Source organism: Corvus moneduloides, chromosome 1 (assembly GCF_009650955.1).
Source record: "Corvus moneduloides isolate bCorMon1 chromosome 1, bCorMon1.pri, whole genome shotgun sequence".
Taxonomy (NCBI): domain Eukaryota; kingdom Metazoa; phylum Chordata; class Aves; order Passeriformes; family Corvidae; genus Corvus; species Corvus moneduloides.
The window spans coordinates 10,017,861-10,044,218 of record NC_045476.1 but is presented as its reverse complement, the minus strand read 5'-3'; the positions used below and the strand labels follow the sequence as shown (position 1 = coordinate 10,044,218).

The 26,358-nt window shown below is 39.8% G+C and overlaps 1 protein-coding gene across 4 annotated transcripts in view; it reads left to right on the top strand.

Moving 5' to 3' along the window:
- DIP2C (disco interacting protein 2 homolog C) overlaps positions 1–26,358 on the top strand; it is a 316,626-nt gene that overhangs the window by 278,147 nt on the left and 12,121 nt on the right. For 2 of the 4 annotated variants that reach the window (XM_032099479.1, XM_032099495.1), the window contains 4 exons: positions 669–839; positions 7,532–7,561; positions 9,261–9,322; positions 26,202–26,259. In XM_032099479.1, coding sequence (XP_031955370.1) covers positions 669–839; positions 7,532–7,561; positions 9,261–9,322; positions 26,202–26,259 — 321 coding nt within the window. The remainder of the gene's footprint in view (positions 1–668; positions 840–7,531; positions 7,562–9,260; positions 9,323–26,201; positions 26,260–26,358) is intronic. The other 2 variants (XM_032099487.1, XM_032099504.1) reach the window with 1 other exon arrangement.

Below are 26,358 nucleotides of genomic sequence, written 5' to 3'. Positions count from 1 at the left end.
AACAGAGGTGTAAATGTCCAAGAGCCTCAAGGAGTGCTACATAGTGTAGTGTTTTTTGAGTGCCCTGGTTATATGAAGTACTAGTTTGTTTTTCATCCCTTTAGTTAAATAATCACATGCTTGAAAGTACTGTTTTGTTTTAACTAGGTGGTCCTCATTGTATGGAGAGGAGGGTATATCTTCCTTTTTCCCCCAGAATTAAAAGCCAGGTAGCCAGCTAAATATCTGAAATCACCTGGAATTTCCTGTGTGCTACTGAAATAAATTGAATCTTGAGATACTGATATTTATGATGTCTCCAGCCTTTACCATTCTCGCTTAATAATTTCCTAATCAGTTTTTCCAAGTCTAGACATTGCTTCCTGTTTGCTGTTATTCACTGTCGTCTGAATTAATTTGGGGAAATAGCATCCCCTCCCTTCAGAATTAGCATGCCTATCATTTCCTATGTGCTAATGTTGAGATGACAAGCAAGTATGTGCATCTTCAGCTATTAGAGTGTCATCTGGCCATCCGGCCTCCAGGAAAGATGGAAACTGTACGGATACCTTAGCCTGTGTTCTGCTATTCCTCTTGACTCATATTACCTGCATAATACACTTAAGAACTACTGTTTTGCATTAAATCTGCCCATTAGTGGCCTTTGTTACATTTTGACTTCTTTCTAGGCAAGGGGACTGGACCTTTCACGTGTACGGACATGCGTAGTGGTGGCTGAAGAACGACCTCGAATAGCTCTTACTCAGTCATTTTCAAAGTTATTTAAAGACCTGGGTCTCCATCCACGGGCTGTCAGCACATCACTTGGCTGTAGAGTTAACCTGGCAATATGTTTGCAGGTGAGATTTTTCACTCCTTAAGCTCAAAGTTATTTAAGGAAATGGTTTTCAGTAAGAAGCATTCATTGTATTTCCTTTGGCTGTTTGGTCGTAGGCATACTAAGCAAATGCATGTGGTACTTAATGTTCTTGCATACAAAGGTAGTAAATTTCTGTTACTTTGTCAACTACATCCCTCTCATGTTGCAATCATAGCATTTATTCTGCCCATGAATACAGTAATTCAGAAAGGCACCTGACAGTGACAGAATGTGTACTCTGTCCTCCAAAGCCAGTATGTAATCATGTCATGTAAACTACAGTTTCCAAGTGTTTACTTCAGTATGTTACCAAATGGATTCCTTCTGTTTGTGAAATACTCCCAACCATTACCTATTGAACTAGATAGATATTTTCTGCACACAAGGAAAATTATTTTGCGATATCTCTTCTGTTTTGATCCTCTAATGAGAAGAAAATTCCCAAGAATAATACAGGATGTAACATCCATTCGCTAGGAATCTTTATTGAGTCATGATTTTAATGACTGATGGAGAACTGTAGCTATCCGGTCTGAATTTCTGAGTAGTGTCTAGTTTTTCAACCAGCGATAAATGCACCAAGAAAACAGTTTTAGGCTGATCTGGAATATATTATTTTCTCTTTGAGGACTTCATGTGATGGAAGTTAACTTGCTTTTTTTTAAGGTGTTCCATTTTTAATTAATTTTGCCTTATTTTTAGTTTAAATTTATCTGGCATTAGATCCAGCCTTTTTTATTTTATTACATTTTTCAAATCTAGAATAAGAATCTCATTTCTGTCATGCATCTAATACACATCTTAATTTTGATAAATAGATAAAACACCTTAATACATGCTTTCCTGATCTCAGTCTCATTTTTATGACTCTTGATCTCCTTCTGTCCTTCCAAATCTGGTTCCAGAGTTTCACATATCCTGTAATAATACCATAGGTGTCCTACTCAGGTGTAATATGTTTTCTAATTTAATAACCTTTTAAATACTAAAAGAATCTTCTTCTGCATTGGCAGCTGCTCTTGCTGGGAAGTCCCATATCCATTTGTCATCTACCATGTCTCTAACCTCTTCAAAGTCACTGTGTCCTCAGTAGGACTTGCCTGTACTCTGAGTGGTCCATACCACATTTCAAAGCTGGCAGTTACCCCTGGTTTACATGAAGGATTTCTCATGAAGGTCACATGGGTACCTGCTTCAGTGTGGAAGTCACAACAGATCTTGTCAGTGACAATGCAGATAAGAATCTGCTATTCCTTTTCTGATTGTAAATGTAAATATTTTTTATTTTATCAAAAAAATCTGACAAATACAGGTTATGTGTTCAGCACAGACCAGTGTGTCTGTGCCTGCTTTAGCCTCTTGCCCTTTTTAGTGTTACCAGGATATGAATACGAGGAGGTGTGCCACACCTCCAGTACTGCTTGCTTTCTCTCTGACTGCAGCAGAGCATCCCTACAGCCTAGGCTGTCTTTAATTATTGCTGTCAAGCATAAGACACGGCAAAGCTGAGCAGGGTTAAAAGTCATTCTGTGGCCCAGAGGTAGAGTTGTTTGGTTTGCCATTCTGTAATTGCTACCATAAATATTCTCCAGGAATAAAGTTTTAGAAAGGAGTGGAAGGAGGTAAATGATGCCATACCTCCATTGGGAACAGTTCAGAGTGGGGCCTGTCAGCTCTCCCCTGCTGCTGTGGTGGAGCTGCTTCTGAAAGACAACTTTTCTGGCTTTTGGTAGATGCAGGGACCAGACTTGAAGGATGCCGTAGATTAGAAGGGAAAATTTTTAGCTGCAGAAGTTTGCTTGTCAGTATTGAAAATCTCCATTTCAGATGTGCACTGATCTCTGGACTGTTCATGCTGATTGTTTCACTTAGAAGTTTTTGGTTTTCTATTTTGGTTTGTGACTGAACAGTGTTGGGGGCACACCAGTGGCTGGGCTCCTGCTGAGCAGTCCTGCACAGCATCAGGGCTGTCCCCATTTCTCTCTGTGCCCCCTGAGCGACCACCCCACTGCCCTGCAGCAAGCAGGCTGGAGGAGAAAGAAGCTGGGAAGGGATAAAGCCAGGAAAGCTGTCCCAAGCTGACCTGGGATGTCCCATATCACATAATGTCATGCTCAGCATTAAAGAAAAAGGGTGGTTGGTCTTCCAAAGTCACCATTTCTCCGAGACTGGCTGGGCATCGTTCTGCTCAAGGGGGGTGATGAGTGATTGCTTTTGCATCACTTGGGTTTCTCTCTCTCCTTCACTCTTTAAACTGTCTTCATCTTGACCTGGGGGTTTTCTCACTTTTGCTCTTCCTGTGCTTTCCCTGTTCCACAGGGAGCTGGGTGGGTACTGAGCTGCTGACTAGGTCAACCCACTGCAAACATGTAGGAAAGCTGACTACACGTAGAGAAACTGGAAGTCCTAATCAGCATGGAGTTAGACTGGATTATGGCTTGACTATGTACATCTGCCTTTTGATTGTGTTAACTCCTTAGCTGAAGGTTGCTTCTTAGATGGTTCTTTACAGAAATTCTTGAGTTGTTGAATCAAACTGTAGAAGTGGGTAAATCTCTGAAGGAATGTTATTAATGATAGTGCCTATGGATTTAGGAACAGCACGGAATGTGAGCCTTGAGTGAGATGGTTAAACAGCTGGGCTGATTGTACAGTTTACTGTCAGGCTTCTTGAGTTCTACTAAGATGTGGCATCTCAGTCCGTAAGATAAACTAAAAGACAAACAGTGTCTAAAGAGTAGTGTGGCTGGAATGGAGAAAAGCCATTTCAGGACAGGCTATTTGTAGTAACATTATCCTCCCAAGCAGAATTGTTTTTGAAGCATTTGAGCTGAGCCTTGTTTGGCAAGTTTTAAAGGTGTTTGAAAAATTACTAAAGGTTTTACTTGCAAGCATCACCACAAAACATGTCATCTTGGTAGAGAATATAAAGATAGAGGCTTGCGTGTTTTGAAGCATCTGGCAGTAGGCATTGCCAGGGACTGGATACTGAATTAGATTGAATGCTCTTTCCAAACTGTCTGGAAGTTTATGGCTAGTGGTATTCCAGAATAGCTTGTGGGCTATTCTGTTTTCTCAGCTGAGGAACAAAATAAATTTTAATCCCCCATCAACAATATTCCTACAATTAGTATTGTCCCAAATATGTTCCAGAAATGGGTTATGATTTCTGGATTCTTCACACTGCATAAAACTACTTCTCAAGATATTTGAGTCAATAGCATCTGCCTTTGCTTTTTTTCTTCCAAGTTATGTCATCTATGAGATCAGCACATGGTACCTGGAACACCATCTTCCACAGGGATAATGGTGATCCAGTCTGTTCTGCAGTGTTTCTAAAATATGTATCTACTAATCACCTTACTAAACATATCTCAGTATTCAGCTACTGACCCATACCAGCAAAAAAAGCCTATCCAGGTTTCTTCTCTAAGGGGTACCTCTAACACAACCCGGGTATTATCTTTGATACCTTCTTGATTTCCAATTTTGTAGACAAATCCAAGACTCAAATGTTTCAAGGGAAAGGTATACTGATTTTTCCAGAAAGCTTTTACAGTTCACCCCTCAAAAAGGAAGAGGAGGAGGGTGTGTATGTACATTTATGTGTGTTTGTATGTCTGTGTATAGCAGAATTTAACATTTTATTAAAGATTACCTTAAAAAGGAAATCATTGTGATAATCCCTTTGGTACAAAAGAGTCTTAGTCTACCAAATTATCTTAATTTCCAGGTTGTGATCACTGACAGACTAATGCGTTGTCATTTGTATTCATTTTCTTTCAAACTGAGAGCAAATTTAGTATGCTTCCTTTGATGTAGTCATTTTGGACTAGATTTTTAGAGATGTGCTTTTGAAAATAAATAATTCCCTCCATCTTTAGGCACTTAAATACTATTAATATCTGACCTTTTATGGCTGTATAGTCAAAAATAATGGTCCAGGGATTAGTGAGATGAAAAGATTGCATCTAGCATATTTTAATTCTCATTAACTAGCATCTTAGCATTCTCAAGAGAGAGAGAAAAATAGATATGAAAAGTAGCCTGTTTCTTACAACAGCACAGATGGTTCTCTAGGATTTTAGCTAATTTCCATTTAAACACTTGGAATAAATATTTTCATTTTATTCAACCTGCTACTCAATTTCAGTTGAGGGAAAACTTCTAGAAGTTGTTAATTTTCCTTAGTTAACCCTGAAAATGTACTAGCAAATCTGTCCAAGCTAAGGAGAGCTGGATTCATCTTGCTTCTTTTCTATCTCCTCTAACTGAGACTGCAAGGTTAAGTGAGTTATCCCATATCCATCAATAGTCAGTGGAATCACAGAAATACTTCAAGAGACATCTCAGGTACCCATCTGGGGATGGGATCCATCACCATCAGGAGATTCTTCCTACCTTATACTGCACATTTCTTCTTTGATGGCTGAAGTTACATGAAATGAACTCTTTCCTCACTGTCTGGCAAAGGAATCTTTGTTACTCAATTTAGGGCTTAAAGTCAGTATTTCTTTTTACTTAGTGATAGATCACACTCTCTGAGGATCTTCTATATTAAAAGTAATAAAGGGTAGGTCTGCAGAGTGTGCTGCAGGAGACTGTGCACTGTGTCAGAGGTATGATTCACTCTTAGCAATGTACTACAGCTCTGGGTGAGCTCCCTCAGATTCTGCTTTCCCACCTTTGCTGTGAGTCATGCCATGAAGTTCTTTTCACAGCTCCAGCCGCTGTGCTTGCGGAGGTGAGATCGCCAAGTGCACACCAAAAATTCCTTTTCTGAGCATCACTGGAGCAGAAGTAGACTCGGAGTAAACACTGAGGCCACATCCTTAGATAGTGAAAGAAAACCCAAAACCCCAGTTATATTTAAATTCTTAGGACTTCTAATAGCCTAGTTCCTGGTTTTTCACTCTGGGGAGGGAAGAAGGGAGAGCATGCAGCTTGGCCTTTGACTTGACTGGAAATTAGGTATGGACTGAGTCCTGGCACGTGGTCAGCCCTACAGCTGACTTTTTGGGGTGGGCCTTTAAGCAGTTGTGACCCGCAATGTTTTCCCAGAGAATAAAAGCCTGCCATATTGCTGAGATTTGCTCAGACCAGGGATGGTTCACCAGTGGCAGCCTGTGCATGGGCAGGAGATTTATTTAGTCCAAGAGATGTGATTTATGATATAACCATTTTCAGACAGAAAATTCTGTATGTCCCATTTTGTTTCCTTGAACACTACCAGGCATGTCCTAAGTAAATATCAGATACTCCAGAAGTTGTTTTTCCCTGTTACCAGCATAACAGATGCTCTCTATCCCTGTCTCTCAAAATAAATGTGCACAGACAAATTGAGTCAGTCATTCTGGTCTTGGCTTAGACTCTGCTTCTTTTGAAATACTTTTCAGAGTATTCCAGCTGCAACTGGCCACAGAAGGATGGTGCTGATAATTCCGCTGCTGTTTCTCAAGCCGTTCTGTAGTTAAAAGTCATATGAGACTCTGGTACTCTCAAAATCCTTTCTGGACCCGCAGTATAGTCACAGGCAATGAATTATATAACTGCTGGATTTCAGTAATTCTCTTGCTTTCTTGCAGTTACACTGCAGTGTTCAGCCTGGATTATTAGTAATACTATTTTGGGGCACCAATGTAATAAGCAGATCCATCCTATTTTGTTAAAATGTTTCATCTTCCTTTGCAACAAAAATAAACCTGTCTTAAGGTGTTGCTGTGGCAGCTTCCTGCAGTCTTTAGCTCTGCTGGCATTCAGAAGTCTGGTGAGAGGAACGTGGGATGCCAGGGCTTTCAGAGCTGTTTGTTTTCACAAGTTGTAGGGCAAATCCCACAGCAGCCATCTGGTGTTAGATACTCCACGTGATAGTAGTGGCTTAGGACTAGGCACTGCTGAGGATTTTTTGTCTCTTTGCTGAGCTATCAGTCATGAAGGAGAACTGATGGGGTTTTATCAGCTTTTAACTTTATTGTTCTTTATATGTATTAAACTGTTTATCATAACAAATATGAATGAAGACTTATTGGGCTCTGAAGTTACTCTATTTATGATCTTCCAGTAGTTAGATTATGCACCAAGCCTTGATTTTATTTCACTGTAGGATCAGGTTAATCTGTATGCAAGAAGGTGTAAGTATCTTTCTCTGTTGTATACTAATTTTAATTTTTTTCCTAAAAGAGAGCTTACTTTTGATTTCCAGAGTACATCACTTACAAACTTTTATTACTAGTGAAATGGCAGACCTGGAACTCTCACTGGATTAAAGTGCATTTAAATAGCAGGGCCTTAATGTTTAATGACTTCAAAAACAAAAACAACAACGACAAAAAAAATCAGTATGCTAGACACGTGTTTTCCACTAACATTGTCTGTAGTGTCCTAAAACCATTTAAGTCTGTTTGTCCAAGGTTAGCAGTCTACAGCTGTCTCTTCTGTTGCTCTACTAAAATGTTGACACCTCATTTTTTACTTTTTTTAACCTTTAATGGTATAATGGTTAATTTGTAAAATTCCTGTGTTTGACATTGTTTTTCTTTTATTTTACTCCCTGCTTTTTGCATTCTCCTCTTTTTTTTCTCCCACCTTTCATTCCCATTTTTTATTGTTATTTTCGTCTTGTGTTACCTTATTTCCTTCTCTCCCTCATCCCTGCTATTCCTGCTGCTATAGCCTCACAAGCTGGGGAAGCTGGCCGAGCAGGTAGGGGATTTTCATGTTCCCTCAATACCCACCTATCAGCTTCCAACAGTGGGACAGACTAGAAATTGAGTCTGGAGATTTGGGGATTTTCAGATCCTTCTATAAAATTATAAATAAGTCCATTATAGCTTTATCTGGATGCAGGTTTCATCAAATATTAGATGTCCATTGTAACTATTTCATTCATGCTGAAAATAATAAATACCATAGTGATTGTCTTTGATTTTCCAGCTTGACTGTTTCCATTATTTTACAAATCAAATCAGCTTTAGTTTTATTTTTAAAGATAACCAATTTTTCCTTGGTTTTGTTTTTTTCTTTTCAACATTGCATATATTTAAAATAAGTTCTCCACTCAGCACTAGTCTGTTACACTGCTGAGTTTACCAGTAGACTGAAAATCGTGTTGTTTATAGCTAGAGAGGATATTGTACCTTGTATTGTGTATAACAAGCTAAAGAGGCTAACATGCATGTGCAACTCTATTACTCCTGTTCTCCTCTGGTGGTGGGTGATGATCAGTACCTGTGCAGTAAGTATCAATTGGTAGTGGTAATTCTTTTCCCCCTTAGATACAAAAATTTCCTATTTGTGGATCTCCATTGCAACTTTTAGTGCTCAAAAAATTGTGGAACTACCAGCCAGCACTGCAGAAATGTAAAACTTAGCCCTAGATGTGAAGATTCCTAATGTGAAGAATTATACTCTACAATGTAACCCAAATGGGACAGAAATCACTAGGAGTTGATGTTGCCTGCTGGTTTAAGCAGTAAATGTCTAAATAACATGTAAAGGAGTTTGTACATCTGGAGTTTACCAGGTTTAGGAGAATTCCTCTGCTGAAAGAAAATTTCTGACATTCCAGTGGTCCAAAATGAAGTTGTGCTTTTCTTCTAGCTTTGTGCTTAGCAGTGGCACGAGGTCTGCAGCAGAGGGAAGAGCCCTAGCCCAGAGCATTGAGAATTCACATGATGTTCAGTGGTGATGAGTTTGAAGTTTTGGATAAGGGCAGATCATAGCAGGCTGCAAAACTGCAGAAAAGCTGTGGGTGGAAAGGCCTAAAGACTGCATCATCTCTGCATGAAAGGAAACTAAAATTAGTCTGCCTCTTTTCAAGTAACTAAATATTGTGACATAAAGCAAGGATTTAAATTATGCAGTGGAAGACTGAAAAGGATCAGAATAATTGCTTAACAGACCTTCAGTCCAGATTGGTTCATGTCATGCGTGCTACCTTTACTATCTTTAGCTTCAAGTATATTCTCTGTTGCATGTATGGAAGACTCTCAGTAAACCATGCTTCACATTCCTGACCATGTGCTTCTGCCATTAAACTGTGTCTCCTCAGCGATTTCCGCCTTCCTTTATATGGCAAAACGTATTTAACATTTTTTGTATGTATCCATGTGCTGATTACTTGGCATTTTGTAGCAAATAGAACCTCTGTTGACATGTGTTGATTAAGTAGTCTGACTGCTTGATGTTTTTCTGAACCCCAAGGTGACACGTACCTGATGGTAGGTATGTTTCCAGTGCTTGTTCTGATTCTGTAAAGCTGATCTTTGATGAATACCTTAAATATAACTTGTCATTTGATTAGCATAATTAGCACTGAAATGAATGTTTGGTTATTTGGGGGGTAAAACTCTTTTCTCCTCCCAGCCCTCAGGTTCTGATTAGCTGATGTTGTTGTTTGCAGGGAACATCTGGACCAGATCCCACCACAGTGTATGTTGATATGAGGGCACTGAGGCATGACAGGTCGGAACCACCTTTTTCTTTTTCTCTAATACACACAATTAACAGAGTTTCTAACAAGAAAACAGCTAACAGCACACCTCACGGATTCTGGAAACCTTTGTAATTCTCATAAATAATTTGTGTTGACTCCTACCAGCAAGCAGACATAGACATTTATAATAATTGGTTAATTAATTTTACCATTGATAAAACTGAGGCATCTGACATCACTACTGCAGTGGCTAACAAGATTCCTTGCCTTTATTGCCATCAGGATTTCATGACACTTGTATTCAGGTGGTGCAGCCTAGCCAGTCCCATGGGACTGGAGTCCTGCTGGGCCTTTTAGCTTCACAGAGGTGTTTCTCCTGGGTTGGCAGCTGTTTTCCTGTCAGAAGACCCCGGCAGAGTTTCCTACAGTTCTTAATGCTGCAGGACTATGAGGAGATGGATTATTGGCTTCAGCCACTGTGAGCGATCACATTCTGTAATTGTGGGTATTTTTCAGTTCCATCTTGAGTGTTAGATGTGTATACAAGAAGTGAGAAATAAAATTTACCACTTAGCAATTGGAGGGAAGCTTGAGATCTCAGTTGTGATTTTAAAAAATACCCATGCACATATATTTCTGTTTTCCAATACTCAGGTCACGAGTCTCTTTACAGAACTGTAACAAACCAAAAAGTTTTCTATGAACTCTGGAAAAGGTGAACATTTAATTAACAATCCTGGTTCCCTTAAAAAATCATTATCCAAATAGGGAGTTTCTTTGTTCTGTTTCTTTCATCCTTCTTAAAAGCTTAACAGAGAATTTGCCCCCCAACTTTGGCTCTGTCAAAGTGACCAGTTCAGCTTGCAGACTACAAACCTCAGGGTACAGCAGGCCCAAATTACTTACCGGGTAGTTAGGTCAGATAGACATGTAGATATTTTCTTGTTGCACAGGGAGTTTGGCAGGTAGAAAAAAGGAGCTGCAATATATTTGACTCACCATTTCTTTATTCCTTTCACAATGATTCCAATAAGAACACTTTTGTTTGATCTGTCCTTTGGGACACTGCTGTCTGCATAACCCAGCCACAGAAGTTTGGTGTTCCTGGCCCAGCAACTGCAGTAGTGACACAGTCCATGGTCGTACTAAATCCAGAAAAGAAAAAAGGCCTTTTCTATAGAAGGAGAATGTAACATTCACAGTGTAAAAATTATAAGTAATAAAAAAACATGTTATAGAGAGATGAATTAAGACTTACTATTCATAAAAGTTGCATAAACCATGGGTATACTATTTCGCTGCCTTAGCATATCATTGAGCAGTAGGCATCATTATCGAGATCAGGCTTTGCAGTGTGTTAATTTATATTTAGTGACTAGTTCTACAGAACATGAAAGATGATCTTTACAGCTGGTTCTCATATTGTGGTAATGTAGATTTTAATTTGATGGTTTAAAGCTGTGCCTCATTAACCCAATCCTGCGGAATTTAGAATTAGATCAGTGGGTCATAAATTAAGGGAGAAAACAACTCTATTTGATATAATCTCTTCACACTTGCTGTGTCTAACCATTTTAGTGGAACTGAATGTCCCTATTACTTACCAGTAACTGAAAGATTCCTGTAAATAGCTGTGAGACCACAGAGTAGCAACCCACAGAGTCTTTGCAGGCCAGCCAGTCCCCCGACAATATGAACATTTTACACTGTACACTTAATGTAAGAAAATGTTTTTCATAATTTATATTTTAGAAGATATTTTTCAGGGTCTGCAAAAGACTGAACATATTTTTTTTCTTGGCATGATAACACTCTCTAGTTGCTTCAAAAAACAGCTGTAGTTCATCTCTTTGAGATTATTCAAATCCTGTTCACATCCATAAAAATTAATAATCAGTTTCAATACAACTATTTCAAGCTCATCCGGTAATTATGTGCTTGCGCACTTCACAGCTTATGAAAATGTCATTTTTTTATAGGAATTTAGGTCAAAATACCTGTGCTAGGTACAATCTTTGTGGAGATCTAGGGGTGGCTGTTCGACCAAGCTAGATGTTTCTTTCCTTCCAGGTCTCCCTGGATTTGGATGGTTTGCTGCTTAGGTCAGGGTGGAGGTTTTCAAACACCTTTTTGTGTGTCCCTGTGGGATTTTGAGTTACCAGCCCACTGGTTTAGCTACTGGAAGTCTGGCCATAGTACTGGGCTCACCTGGTGGTTCAGGATACTTGTTCCAAGGGGTGCAACCACTTGGTCAGTGACTGGCATCAGTTCTGACACTGGACAAAGGCTTGATTGCCTGGCTGTGAGCATCTAGTGCAGTTCTAGATGCTCCAGCCTCACTAGTAGGGTCTCTCATGGAGTCATGTTGTATTTGTTAGCCCTAATGAGTTGTCCCAGGCACCCTGTGCTGTCTCAAATGGCATTAGACACCTATTTTTGGAAACTGAGTAGCACCCTAAAAGCAAGAATATACAGCTCTGGCTTGCTGTTGGTGACAGGATATCAGTGTTGCTGTACTCGGCATTCTAATGGTTTTCTAAACCATTTCTAAAAATCAGGGTGTCCTCAGGATGGCCAAGAAAGAGTGAGCAAACACAGGCAAGTCTCACACAGGCTTTTAATGAAGAAGACTTGTGTGCTATCCACCAAGTGGGTGATGTGCCCCTGCAGTGCAGTTTACAGAGGTTAACTCGGGTCCAAAAGGCAGAGTAGGTGGATTAATGCTTCCCAGCACAGCACAGAGGCTCCTGGCTGCTGCCTCCCTGAGCAGCTCAGGCCATGGCCCTGTGCCCACGGGCATCCTCAGGGAGGGCCAGGCAGCAGAGCTCCGGGCGGGAGCACCCGGTCAGGTCATTGCTGCATTTCTCTGCCTCTGGGAAAGCAGTTTTATTCCCCCCACCCCCCAAAAAAGGAAAATAAATCAAATAAATGTATACATATTCTTGTCCTGCTGTCTAAAGTGCTGGTTGTCAGACTGTTCCGTCATATTTTTGACCAGTCATGCTCTCCTCAGAAAGCTTTTCAGGTGGATAAGCTCAAGATACCTAAATACTCTAAAAGCTGAGAAGTACTTGGAAGATAAAAAAGGGAGGGAGGGAGGGAGAGAGAGAGAGAGTTTTCTCATCATGCCAAAACACCATCTACTTGAAAGATGGTGGCATTTACAACATTTGCAGCCTTTTGTACCACTAAAGATTTAAATTTAAAGCCCAAGCATCCCTTGTATCTGGATTGCTCTAAAACAATATGTACACATGTTTATAAAATGTCCAACAAAAAATACATATCTGAAATTAGAATAAAAATTTCACAGCTTCTTCATCCTTAACAGCAGCTTAATTCTTGGTAGAAAAACTATTTATTGGCAAAACAAGCCAATTCATCAAACTGAGAATAAACCAAAATAAATCTTTCTTTCCATCAAAAAGGCAAAAATATTTTCAGGTGTTCTGCAGCAGGTCAGGCTGGATTCTCAAATGTTTCAGTATATTTGTAAACATCCAAAACCATATATTTTTTTAGACTCATTCAAAACTGTTTTCAAAATGTTACTGTTTAAACATGGTAATGCATATTTTGAAATTACCTTGAATTTGAAACTAACAGGTATGAATTAGAAATAAAATGGCATTAAAAATATTGAAATATTTCGACTGCTTTGAATTTTTTCTCAAATTTTTAACACAGAAATTTCTTTTCCTGGGTATCTGTACCTTTCATATTCTAAATGTTTTATAGAGAATTTCCTCAGAAATTTTAAATAGTGAGCTGAAGGATCCGTCTGGTGACATTGAGACCATTGATCTTCTCCTAAAGTTGAAACTTCATGCAAATCCTGTAAAGATAAGCATCCCCTTGCATCCTAATACTCTCTTCTATATCAAAACCTTACCCATTAAAAAAAGAAAAAAAAAAAACAAAAAAAACCACTGTTCTGCCCTAAGCAGAGCAAGGAAAGATCCACTTTGATATTGAAGTTTATTTTAAAAAGGATAAGAAAAGTAAAAGGAAACATATTCATTGCAATCTGTCTGCCCTCAAAAGCAGATAAAAATGTCACCAGTCTTCTTGTTCAGTAGCAGATAGTGACAACTTACAAGCTTTGATGTAGTGGAGGCTTAGGCTCCCAGGGGGAGAGAGCCACTAACCAAGCCACAAATGTATTGATGAAGATTGGGATGCCATTTTGTATTTGTTATAGACAGTTTCCCCTTATTTTTACTACAAATTGTATTTAACCTGTTTATTGAACTACATCCACATTTTGTATCAGACTGGGCAAAAATGAAGACTTTCAGCCAGTGTTGGTAAACACTGTTTTCTATTTGATGCCATCTCTAATTTCATACATGCAGGCATCCTTTCCCACCATGTCCTTCTTACCCTGTCTTCAAACCCCAGTATACCCTTTGGTGAAATAATAGGTGCATTAAATGATCTTTTAAATTATTCAGTTTCATCTAGTTAGGTCTGTAGGGTAATAGAAATGGAAAAATTAATTTATTAAACTCTTCTGTGGTTTACTAGAGTTTCTTTTGAGCAACATGTAATGGTGAACTGCTGGGATAGACAGACATGGTGAGGCAGCTGGCACCAAAGAGGGACTCAAATCCAGGTGTGGAGTATTGTCAAACAGACCAGAAGCACAAAGATGTATTTGGGTTCAAGTTTTTAATTTTTCAGTCTGGCTGTTATTCAATTTGTGGTTTGTGATATCCATAGTCTTTCACTGAAATACTCCCACTCCATCATCAGAACAATTATTTTAACCTGATTACCCTCTATATTAAACAAGCAGTCTGTGGAGCTGTACAAAATAGGTGTCTTTTCCCATGTGGCCACTGACATCTCCTTGGAGTGATGCAAATTAATGTAGCTCTTAAAAAATATGACCTTGTATATACTTCATCTGTCATTAGCAGACTCAATTTCTTAAGAGGTCATTTGTGTATTGTACTACCAGTAATAAGCAAGTCTTATTTTTTGCTTTGGATTCTGAGAGTATTCAGAGATCTCTGAATTTCCTTCAGACTTGCTGACATTGTCTCCCTGACAAAGGCGTTTTCAGAGGGTGGAAATTCTGAATCTCATTCCTCAAGAAAAAAAGGGAACACTTGTAGCATTTCAAAGAAATGAGAAAATTGTTACTTAGGATTTATTTTTATAGATTGCTTATACACTGAGCCCAGTCTCAAATCCAGGCTCTGTCAAAAGGAATCAGTAAAGCTTTGGCTTCATTTTAATATATTCCAGCATTTCAGACTTCATGCAGGAGCAGAAAATTAGCCTTTTATTATGGCTGTCAATTGTTTATCCTTCTCCTCTGCATTTTACTGAAACTTTCATGTTGTGTATGCATTGTTTTGGGTAACACCAAACAACAAAGCCACAGGAGCTTTTTTTCCTTATTGTCAAACACTTCTCCTCCATCTACCTTGAAAAATACTCTTATTAAAGGGTTATTAAAGAACTCCTTAGCTGAGTTGTTAGCTGAGCTGTAGCCACAGCAGTGCTCTGTAGCACAGTCGCAGCGTAGAGGGGAACCATTTTATATTCACATGAGATGAAAAAGAGACAGAGGGGAGGAGTCTCAGAAGGCCACGTGCTAATAGCAAGTGACAGTGAAATAGGTACCTTTTGTGAAACTTTATTGATTAATTATATTTGAAAACCGTTTGCCAATGGTAGCAAAAGAGAAACTTGGAAGAGTGCTCCCTTGATGCTGGGGGGAGCAGGGCTTTTCCAGCTCCTGGAATGGGTTGCAGTGTACAGAGCCCAGTCACAGGTTAAAGAAAATCACAGTCCTCAGTTGCTCACTGCGTGGGGTCCAAAGGGGTGGTTAGAATCCATCACTACCCTCTGTGACACCCAGCCAGCATTTCCCTTGCAGTGAGACTCTGTAGGCAGAGGGTGTGGGTTGTTTTGAGGTGTAAAGCTCCACGTACCTGGTGAGCTGTTCAAAACATAGACCTCCCATGTCATTGTCCTCAGAGTGCTTTAGACACAGTAAGCTCATTTAGCAAATGGAATTGTCAAGTGCTACCTCCAGCACTGCCATTCCTGTCACCCTGAGCTCCAGGGATATTTTCATATGGGTGGCTCCAATTCCAAGCTTCACACAGCACTCCCCAATTCCAAGTTCCATACATTACCCATACTGTTTTATAGTTGTCTGTTGCTTTAGCTGTTTGGATTTTTTTTTCTGTTTTCACAGAAACAGTTCTTTCATGAAAGTGAAAAGATTTGCACCCCTATGGAGTCAGTAAAAGTAGCTCAGTTGAGAGAAAGGCTTGAGGTCTTTAAAATAAAGCCTGAGTCCCTCAAAGATTTAAGTACAAAAAGAAATGATGCAGTTTGGTTTTGAGGAGTCTTTGTAGAACCGCCTGGCTTTTAGGCATTTTGCCTATTAGCTTTCAGAATCTTATTTATGAGTATAAGCTGTTTGTCATGGTACTGGCAAAACCCTCCTTCTTCTTTGTGTTTTTCCTCAGAAGAAGATACAGCCTTGGCCTTTTAGCAGTATTGTGCTTTCTTTCTGCCATGCAAACACTGCTGTCTCAAAAATCCTCTTGGCATTGTTTCTGATCTTTGGGAAACAAATCTCTCAGAAAGAAAAGTTAATTTGGGCTGATAAGCATCATGTGAACACTTGCAGTTCTGACTTAGAGAACTCCCAGTCTCTCTAGAGCGGAGGAAAGGCTGTCTCTTGCTGTTCTGACTGCATCAGGAGACAAACTTGTTCAGTCTCCGTACACTGAATAGTCAGTGATTAGGAATAAAGCTGATGGCCTGGGAAATGGAAGAGGAGCAAATACTGTTGAAGAAATTGTACTGTTTACTCATAAGGATCCAGAGTTATAGCCAAATTTGTAAATATACCTTTTGAAGAGTTTTGAAAGATGCTTCATGTTTCCAGGCATAACACAACTTCTGTGCAGGGCAGGAGAAAGGGAGAAACTTCCAATAACTAGGGGAGTGGGAGCCCTACAAAGTAATTTGTGTGCTTTCTAAGGCAAGATTACTGATTACTGAAGTATTTCCTCCATTGACCCAAGTCCATTTCTTCCTTGATAAAGTCATCTTCAAGGGATAAGCATATCATGATTTCAGTGGAACAGGACAATAAGAGTGGGCTCTAAGTATGGTTTTTGAGAGAGGATGTGGTTTAGCATACTTTAACTACAACTCAAGAAATTCCAGTTGTATTTCCCTGGAGGGCTTAGGGGAAAGGGAATACTATTCTGTGTACCAAGTAAGACAAAGACAAAGGGAAAACAAAAACCTGTACCTTTCCAGGAAGGTGGGTGTACTGCAGTTGTGCAGTTACTGTCGTACTGTTTGCAAGTAACATTTTCATGTCATTCTTCAAGTATGAGTAAAAGAACTAGATGGAAAATGGTTCCATTTTTGTTTTTACAAACCAGTTTTCATTGCAACTGGGTTGGTGTCTATGGCTCAGACCCAGGGAGCCGTGACTGACCCAGAGAGAGTGTCCCAAAAGAAGTCTGTGGTGTTCCCTCAGCCGCCGGGGTGCCTCTGCAGAGGGGTGCCTGTCCCAGCAGGCTGTCAGCTCTTTAGTGATTCAGCGAGAGTGATTTCAGCTCATGTTCTGTGAGGCAACCCCAGGCCAGACCAGGAGGAGAGAGACAAGAGGCTCGTTTGGCGGTTCTGCGTGGGGCAGCTTTATTTGTCCCGCTCCCCGCGAAGGGGAGGCCAGGGACGAGCTCTCCGATCTCTAAGGGAGAACAGGGTAGCTCTTATAGGGATACAAGGGTGGGTGTGAGAGGGTAGAAGCCAATGGGTTACAAAGAGTCTACATAGGGTCTCCCAGAGGATCATGGTTTCATTTTTCTCTCACCCTCACCACAAAGTGCTGCCTTTTCCAAGGGGATCTTGCTGGGAGGTTATGCAACCTCCTTATCTCAGCAGGCCTCCCTCCAGGGCAGGGGCTGGGCACACCCCACAAGTTTTGAAGTTTAACGATAACTTTGCCGAAATTATAAAATTTCAGTAAAATTATTGGGAATTTCACTGCTTATTAGGTTTCCAACATATTAAAATACACCAACATATTTATTCCAGAAGAGTGACTGACGCTGTTAAAAAAAATGATTTCCCATTTCCAGGTATACCGAGCTTCTTTGGTGTTACTGGTCCTTCTCTTTCAATCATGCTTCTCCTGGAAGCTGGGAATAGATGAAACAAGCTGGCTGCTCACATTTCTGAGGAAGATTTGTTAAAAATTCTTCCTTTTTTGTTCCCTACAAGCCATACTTCTTTCTTTCTCTGTCTCAGACTTTGCCATGAGTCTAGCTGTACAGTTACAGGAATGTCTTAATAAAATAGAATTTTCATTCTTCCATTTTTTTAATGCAAATACAATGTATTATATATTTGATTTTTGCAGATAATATATTCTGAAACAGTTTGCTTTCCTTCATTTTGGTATATACTGTTAATGGAATGCTAAACACTGATTCTTTAAAAGTGCCAAGTGATCAACATGGGGTACATTTGCTGAGTGGAAGAAAAAGTGCTGCTTTCCCATACTGCTGCCTTAGAGGGCATTTCACAAGGCATCTGCTTTGGAAGGGGAAATACTTAATGAATGCATGTAAGATTTGGAACAAGCCTTTGTGGCTTCTGCAGCCCTAGCCACAGACTGTGCTGTGCTATAAGAGATGGAGCTTCCTATGTGCTCTCCACCCATCTTTCATTTCCCTCTTCTCTTGCCAGCCTTTGCAGGAGGACAGGGCCTTTGCCATCCCACACACTGTCAGTTTTTTGTGACAAATAATTCAGCACAGGGTGCTGTGCTGCCAGTTACCCCTGGGAAATGGGCTCTGTCACCTTTGGGACCCACTCCAGCTTGCCAGCCTCAGGCACTCGTTTGGCTCCTGTTGTCAGTGAAGTCTCTGGCTGAAGGAAAACTGAAGGAATGGTTAGGCTTGGGAAGGGGAGCTCTGAATAGTAAAAGCATCCTTTATTTATATAAGGATACATCACTAATTTGGTTAGAGATGTAATACCCTCTTAAATGGCTCCCTTCAATAGATCTTAATATGTTGCTTCAAGCCTCACTTGTCCTTTTTAGTATGGCATATACTGGAAGTGTCTGTGAGCAGAAGATGAGCTTGCTTAAGCAGAGTCTCAAGCAGCCCAGCCAGGCTTCCCAGTGAGTCTCCTGTGACAGGGCAGTCCCTTTTCAGTGCCTGCAGGTGTACAAGGCACTGCTGCTCATGGCACCGCTGACCTTTCCTTCTGAGTGCTCATCTGCAGTTTTAATTGAGCTGAAAAAATAGCTCTGTGTGTTGGTGTTCCATGCACAGGAAATGTCCCTGGTTGTTGTTAAGCAGAACTTTCTGCAGATTTTTTCCCAAAAATGCAGGGTGAGTCAGCTAATGGTGGGAATTTTGGAGGTTATAGCAAGAGAAGAGGACAGGTTAAAGAAAATTACTTGAGTTCAGAAATTCTTGTTTGATTACATTGTGGGAATCTAGAATATGAATATTTCATTAGCAATGCTAAAATAATTTCCATCATTTGTTAACAACAAATAAGCTAATTCCATTATCTAGGGATATTTTCAGATCCCAAGTTCATTATAATTAAATTTTTCCTTATATGTGAAGCCTCTTTAGAGATTAGGACTGGGAAGACAAAGGGTTACAAAATAGAAAAAGCATATTGCATTAAACAGAATTCTCAGATCACAACTGTGATTATGAAAAGTGCTGTAAAAACAATTAGTGATAAACACATGTCCTGGGACGTTTATAATCTGAGTAAAAAGATAACAGCTCTGAGCAGCTTTATGCCTGGTTTTGCAAAGCTGAACCTGAAGCACAGAGAAAGGTAATGCTGTACCTGATGGTGCTCGAGGTGCAAGGTGGGAGAGCAAATTCTCCAGAGTCCTGGTTCACTGCATTCTCTTGAAATAGTTGTATATTGTGCTTTAAACAATGTGCAAAGTTAATTTAAACAAATTTAATGTGTGATGACAGTTGAACATTTTAAAGTACTTCAAAGCTGAAAGCAAACATAAACGTGAGTTTTTTTACATATTCTCATAATCTTTTATGATCAAATTGCTACTGCTTTTTTTAATCTGTGAAGCTTTGAGTGTTCTCCTCCTGAACCAGAGTTCCTGCCCCATTTTGATTCATTTGCAGCTTTCTGAACTGCCTCAAATCACTGTGTAACTTTTCTGCTTCTTTGTTCAGTCATCTGAAGGGTTGGAAGGTGTTTGCTTTTGACCTCAGGGAATTTGGCACATGAAGTGTTATTTAGGTTTATAGTGAAGGATTCCTTTACATTAAAGGAAATGATTTAGTACTAATTCTTGTTGATTATCAAATTAACAGGATTAAGATATGTCCTAGGCATAGAGAAAGTTTAATGGTTGTTCATTTGGTTGGTTAAAGTTTGCCTAAATCCCAAAGTCCCTTTTTCAGTCTCAATTGTATTTATCTATTATTGGAATTTATCATGTGATAGGAGAAAAACTGCTCTGAGGAAACCAGGATGATGCAGGAAAACTTTTTCATTGTCTACCTTTTCCCTTCAGCCTAAGTGTTCAGCTGTGCAATTTTCCTACTTTTCTGATCTGCTGTTTGAATACTGCATGCCATTTTGGAAGGCAGAGCTTAAGTTCTTCGATCCATATTTCCATTTTTTGGTAGAATGAGCTCATTGACTTGTTAATTCTGGAATAGCTTATGTAGAAGCATTTTATTATTTGAGTAAAGAGAAAATGCACTGACAGGCTTGAGTGTCAAAGAGCCGTGACCCAGTCCAGGATCCCACTGTTACCTTCAGTGTCCATCCTTCTTCTAACTATAGAAAATGAGAAGAGGCTGCGTCAGCCCTTTCCCATCAAAAGTCTTATCCAGGCACCATCTCAGACTGGACATTGATACATATCTGAAAACTGTTGATGGCAATAGTTTGTAATGATTTGAGTCAGAACTGGGAAGTCATTGTGCTGTGGATGTAGCCACATAAAAGGTTTCTGCCTTGCAATTAGATTTTCATTGCAGTTTCTAATGAATTAGGTAGTTGGCCTTTTTTCCTTGTAAAAGACTATTGTGTTGAGTTCAGAAGAGTCACTTTGGGTAGATCCTTTTCCGCTTAAGGAAAAAGAGTTTCCAAAGTGGTCAAAACACATGAAGTTTTTAGTTTTTGCTCATGATGGTGGTCAAAACATTTTCAGTTTGGAGAGTTAATTAACTTAATTTAAAAACAAAACAAAATGCCCCGAAACATTAAACATCAATAACCCTGTTTTTCTGACCTGCTACATTTTTTTTTAAGATTACATTTACAACTTCTGTAATATTTAACTTTTTTGTTCCAGTTTAATACAGAAAAATTTTTAAACTATCAATAAGGAGGATCTTACAGGATAAGAAAATACCCACTTTTCCCCCACAAGCTTAACTTCTAATGTAAGATGACAGTCAGTAGGAACACTTAAGAAACAGGGCTGGAATGAAACCAGAGACCACTGGCTGTTGCTTGCTACCACAGAAACTGTGGGCATGGAGGGGACTTCTACACATTGGGTTATATGTTCATCACATCCTGTCTAGTTTCCTCTAGGCTTTGTTGCTGAAGATTTTCAAGAGTGGCAGCATCCAAGAACAGATGCTGAAAGAAATCAGAGTGCAAAATAGCTGGTATTAAAGAGTTGGGCTTCCAGGCTGGCATGACTGCAAAGTGACATGGTGTGAGAACTGCTCCAGACAGGAGGAAGGGCTGGTGGGATAGGCAGGGAAATAAGAGCTGGAGATGGTGGAAGGTTCAGTGCCCAAACCTTACTGACAAGATGCTGGCACATGGGCAAGGAGGAAGAGGGCAATTACCATGGCTCAGCTTGAGGCAATGGCTATAAAGGAAAGAAAAAAGTTTGAGACGTGAGGTTTGGCCAAGTGTAGGGTAAAAGGCAATCTCTTCAGCTGAGTTATGTTGAAAGGGAATGGGGGCACTGGGGAAAATCTCCTTTGAGTTGGATGTGGAGAGGTAGAAATAATAAGACAAAACTAAGACTCGGTCATGCCAAGCATCGCAGAGTGAAAAAAGGTTCCTGGATTTGAAATAAATTCAGCTGATAAATAAGCCCTGAAAGGAAGTAGAAGAAGCCCCATCATTTGAAATACTTTAACAGAAGTAGACAAAGCACTCAAAAGTGCATTGCAGGGAGCAGTCTTTTTTTGGCAGGGAGCAAGACTTGGATGACCTCATAGCTTCTTTCCATCTTCATTAGAATCACAGAATCCAAACTCTTTCTCAGAGCAGCAGCACAGCCGGCTCTGAAGGATTGCCCAGGTTTGGCACCGTCGTCTTGCTTAGTACCACTGTGCTCGTGCCAGCACCTGCAGATTCCCAAAGCAAGAGTTAATAGCTCTGCTGACAAACTCTCTGATTAGTGTAAAGCACCAGCAAGCTGTGCAGTGTATTTTGGAGAGTTTTCATCACCAAATGAACCAGATCTAAAATGGAGCATAAACAAAATTTGCAGTTTCATGTAAGGTAGTTGGGCAGAAAGACATGGTTGCTGCATTTCGATACCGCTTCGCTGCACAGTGATGGCAGTCACTGGTTAGTCATATCTGGCCAGTTCTTGCTCTGAAGTCAGATTTCAGTCCTACTTTTCTAGAGTAAGTGGTTGATATAAAGAAGATGAAATCTGTTCAATGTATTAAATTGTAACAAGAGAAGAAGTTTGACACATACTGGGGGTGTAGCTGCATTCCCCATTAAATCCCAGTTGCCAGACTCTGAAACAGCTTTCTCAACTGTACAACTCCAGTGAGAGAACTTTTTAAGAAAAAGTTCTTAGGAACCAGTGGAAAAAAGTTATGAAAAATATACTCTCCTGTACAATTCTGTGTAAATATTACAGTTTCACTGTGCATCATCCCTGGTTATAGCTTTGCAACAATGAAACGATTCTCAAACATCTTCTGTCTCCCCCCTCCAGTGAGACATTTCGGTGGGGGAGAAACTCTGTGTCTGCCCTACATTGGGTCTCTCAATTATGTTTTCCCTCTCAGCTTGGCTGCAAACCACCAGAAGGTGCAAAAGTAACTTTCACACCCAAGTGCAGCATGTTTTCTCCCATCCACTCGCTTTTCAGGCTCTTAGCCCAGTCTGGCTGTACTGCCATGTTCTCCTCTGCCTTTCCCACCAAGACTAGAAACACAGAAGAAACAGCAGGAACGCTCTGTACTCACTTTCTAAGAGATTGTTTTCATTCCCAACAAAGAGCTCTGGAGCACTGCTGAGAAACAGGACTTGCCCTTCCTGGACCTGCGCTGCCTGGGAGCAGGTTACAATTATTTGTGAATTTGGAGAGGGTTTTCTGTCATTGTCCTAGGGAGGCTGCAAGGAGCCGAGTGCTTCTCAGCCAGCATCACCTGGGTAATTCAGAGGTGGTGTTTTTAAGGGTCTGATGGGCCCTGTGCTCTGCATTTTTAGTTTGCTTGCCAGAGCAGCCTTGATAGTGATGCTGTTTACTCAAGAGGGAAGAAAAGAAGTTTTCAATTGTGTCTGTGTTTTTCAGTGGAAAAAGGGAACTCTCTTGGGGAAGAGTGGGAAAAATTGAATTATTTTATGCTGAGGCACAATAAAACTAACTTTAAAAATTATTGCCTAATGCCCATAATTTATTCACAGTATCTAGTCCCAGTAGAGTTAATGAGATTATTAAGCACTTAAAATTAAGAATGTGCATGAGAGTGGGTAACATCAGAATCTCATGTTTGGCTTACTTTTTTTTTTAAATATCTTAGTGGCAAAATATTTTTTATTATTTTGAATTTGTTAGAGGTTTAACAGTGTATTCCCAAATGGATTGTGAGCTTGGCAGAAACTTTTTAAAAAGGGATCCAAGGTTTTGGGTGCTAAGAAGACCCTCACAGAAAACCTCCAGGAAATGCCGTTTCTATGTTTAGTGCCGTGAAAACTCTGTAGGGGATGTGAGGCGGGAAGCACAGAGTGGGAGAGGTTTAACAGAGCTGGAAAGTGAGAAATTGCACCTTCTGTGGATCACCATGTGCTAAAAAATCAGGCAAGGTTAAATGCAATAGGTGGAGAAGGGAACTAGAAAAATATGCCAGTGATAATAACAACAAGATGGGAAGCACAGATGCTGAAAGCAAAGATGGAGATTGTCAGATTTATAACTGTTGATTCATTTCCAGTAGTCATTCCACTGACTATTGAACGTGTTGCTTTATTATTTGTGATTTTTGCTAGGCCTGGAGTTCAGCAACACTTCATGGAGGCATGTCTTAGTGACAGGAAGGGAGCAAAGGCCGGCAGTATCTGTGGGCAGCTGGACAGTTCTGACATACACTTTTCCTGCCCCAGAGGTTTTTTCTATTGTTATCCAAATAGAATTCTCTTTAAACCTGTCTTAAATTGCATAAATTGCTTCCTGACCTTCGTTACACCATCACTCTTAACAGTGCTTGTGACTGAGGTTTTCTAAATTGTCTTTTTTTTTAAAGACTTTCTCAATTTCACAAAACATTCAAAAATAATACGTAAGATAACTCTGTCTGTTAAAGGAGGTACCATGTGGTTGAGATGATAACTATTTCTGCCAAGAGTAGCTATCTGTCTGCAAACACCTATCGAAAGTTTGGAGATGTTAATGGTTTGGAAGAACTCAGTTAAGGCATTTTCTATTTCTAGACTAATACGGATTTTACAGAACAAAGATACGTATATGAAGGCAGAAATATATAGGCACTAGTAGCAACTGGTTTTTGCAATATTTAATTTCATTTCAGTACATACAGTTATTTTTAAAACCTTTACCGAATACTCCTAAATACTTATGATTTGGCTGCTGTTTGTGTGGTTGGGTGCCATTTTGTTGCCATTTGCTGCCACAAGCCTGGCTGATGTAGATGTACCCTTTATAGAGCAGCATTAACTTAGCCTTGCACACATTCATTTTAGAGAAGCTCCCACGGCCTGGCTTTCTGCTGCCCTGTGTCTGTGTTCCTGGATGAACAAATGGATGCTGTAGCTTCACTGCTTCTGCCATGAATCCAGTGGTAGCTCTACTGCTCCTCAGCTGGTGGGAGGCTCAGCAGTAAATGTAGAAAACACAGACATGTGTAACACCTGTAACACAACAGTGTAAACAAGGGCAGGATAACATTAAAGGTAACACACAGAGGAGGTAATCAGTGCTTCAGGCTCTGTCTGGGAGTTTAGTGGCAGCTGAAGAAGTGTTGAAAGGTGGTTCCTGTTACACACCTCATAGGCTGGGTGGCAGCTGCCTAGCTGTGCCTGCTCCACACAGTACCCCTAGTAGGTACTTTACAGTTTACATCCTTTTCCTCTCAACACGACTTGGAAAAAAGTCTGAAATTCCTAGATGTTTGGGTTGTATCTTTCTGTTAGTGAGAGGAGCTGTTCACACTGATGTGCAGTATCTCAGTGCTTAACCCTGCCCCATTCATCAAAGTTGAGAGACTTCCCAGAACTGCAGATAAAACACTATCCACTATGCCTGCCTTGACCTCAACAGTCTCAGCTTTTATAGAAGACTCTTGGAGCAAAGAAATAGGGAAAGGAAAAAAGAGGAAAAAGATCTTTTTCCATCTTCTTTATGCTTAGGGTCTGAACTTGCCAAAGCTTTGTTCTTCTCCAAAGAGACCTCCAAAGAGACCTCTAGCTGGGGTCTCTCTGTGTCTCATCCCTCCTTTCCCAAACTGAGCACTGTGATACTCTATAAAAAGACAAAACAGTCTGAAAAAGATCTATTGTGACTGCTCCTAATAGACTCAGTTTTATGCTCAGCTTATCGGGATCCAGCCATCTCCACCCATCTGCTCCTGTCTGTTTTCTTGTCTTCTGACATTTCATCTTTACCTTTTACATGGCTGGCTTTTAGGCATCTTGTATTGTGGGGTTTTGTCTTTCTGATACCCAGAGCTGAGGGGAGGAAAGAGGTAAGAACAGCTCTTTGGACACAAGTCCAGATTTAGCTTGGCTAAGTGGATTACAGATAATGTTCAGGAGTGGGAAGGTTAAGGTTTTCATGGTTGTAAGTTACTTCCTTAGGATACAGGAATAACTAGATGTTACTGAATTTTCTTTGCCATGTACTGGCTGAGATCATTAGCTATTTTGGAACTTGAAAGTCTCTTGCATTCTAACCTGCGGAGTAGTTTTCTAAGGTTAAATGAGAAATTTCCTTCCAGAACATTTTACCACTGAAGGAGAGATGACATTCCAGTTCGCTTAGTGGGGAAATAAGTTATCTAAAAAAAGAAGAGAGACAGCCAGAAAGTTATACTCTGAGAACGGATCTGATATCAGCAGTAATAACATTTTTCATTAAATGATTTTTTAAAAATATTAAAATGTTTATCAGCCACTGTCCATTGAAAATAATTAACAGATTGCAAATGCAGATTTGAAGCTGAGGCCAAGTTATGAGTTATTTTGATATGATTTTGATTTTAGCTGTTAGCTACTTGTGGAATGTGGTTGCTCACTCAGCTCAGATGCTTTTGTGTCTGTGCCCTGGTTTTTATGATGTTCTTGTGAGAAATCAGTATTTTAGATCCCTCTTGCCATGAATAAATTTGTGCATGGAATTTCATTTACAAAAGTCTATCGAAAACAAATAAAAGGCACCAACTACATTTGAAGAATTTATTATTTAAGAAAATGTTCACACACATCTTTTTTCATTATTTTCCCATCCATAAGTTTTGACTAATATTAAATATTGGGTCTGATTATGTTCTACATAACAGGATATAAGCTTCATCTCTTCCAAAAATAACATTAAACTCTGCAACCATTAACCATTCCTTTTAGAAATAAATGTTAATGAAAAGCAAATAAATGCAACCATGTATTATACGTATTATTTTACAGAGTTCGTTTAGTTGAAAGAGGATCTCCACATAGTTTGCCTCTCATGGAGTCTGGAAAAGTAAGTACTGAAAGAAGATTTAAGTGTAACTTTTATGGTCAATATTTTCAGTTAATATCCATTTCTGTTCATTTTTACATGAATGTACTGCTGGGGAAT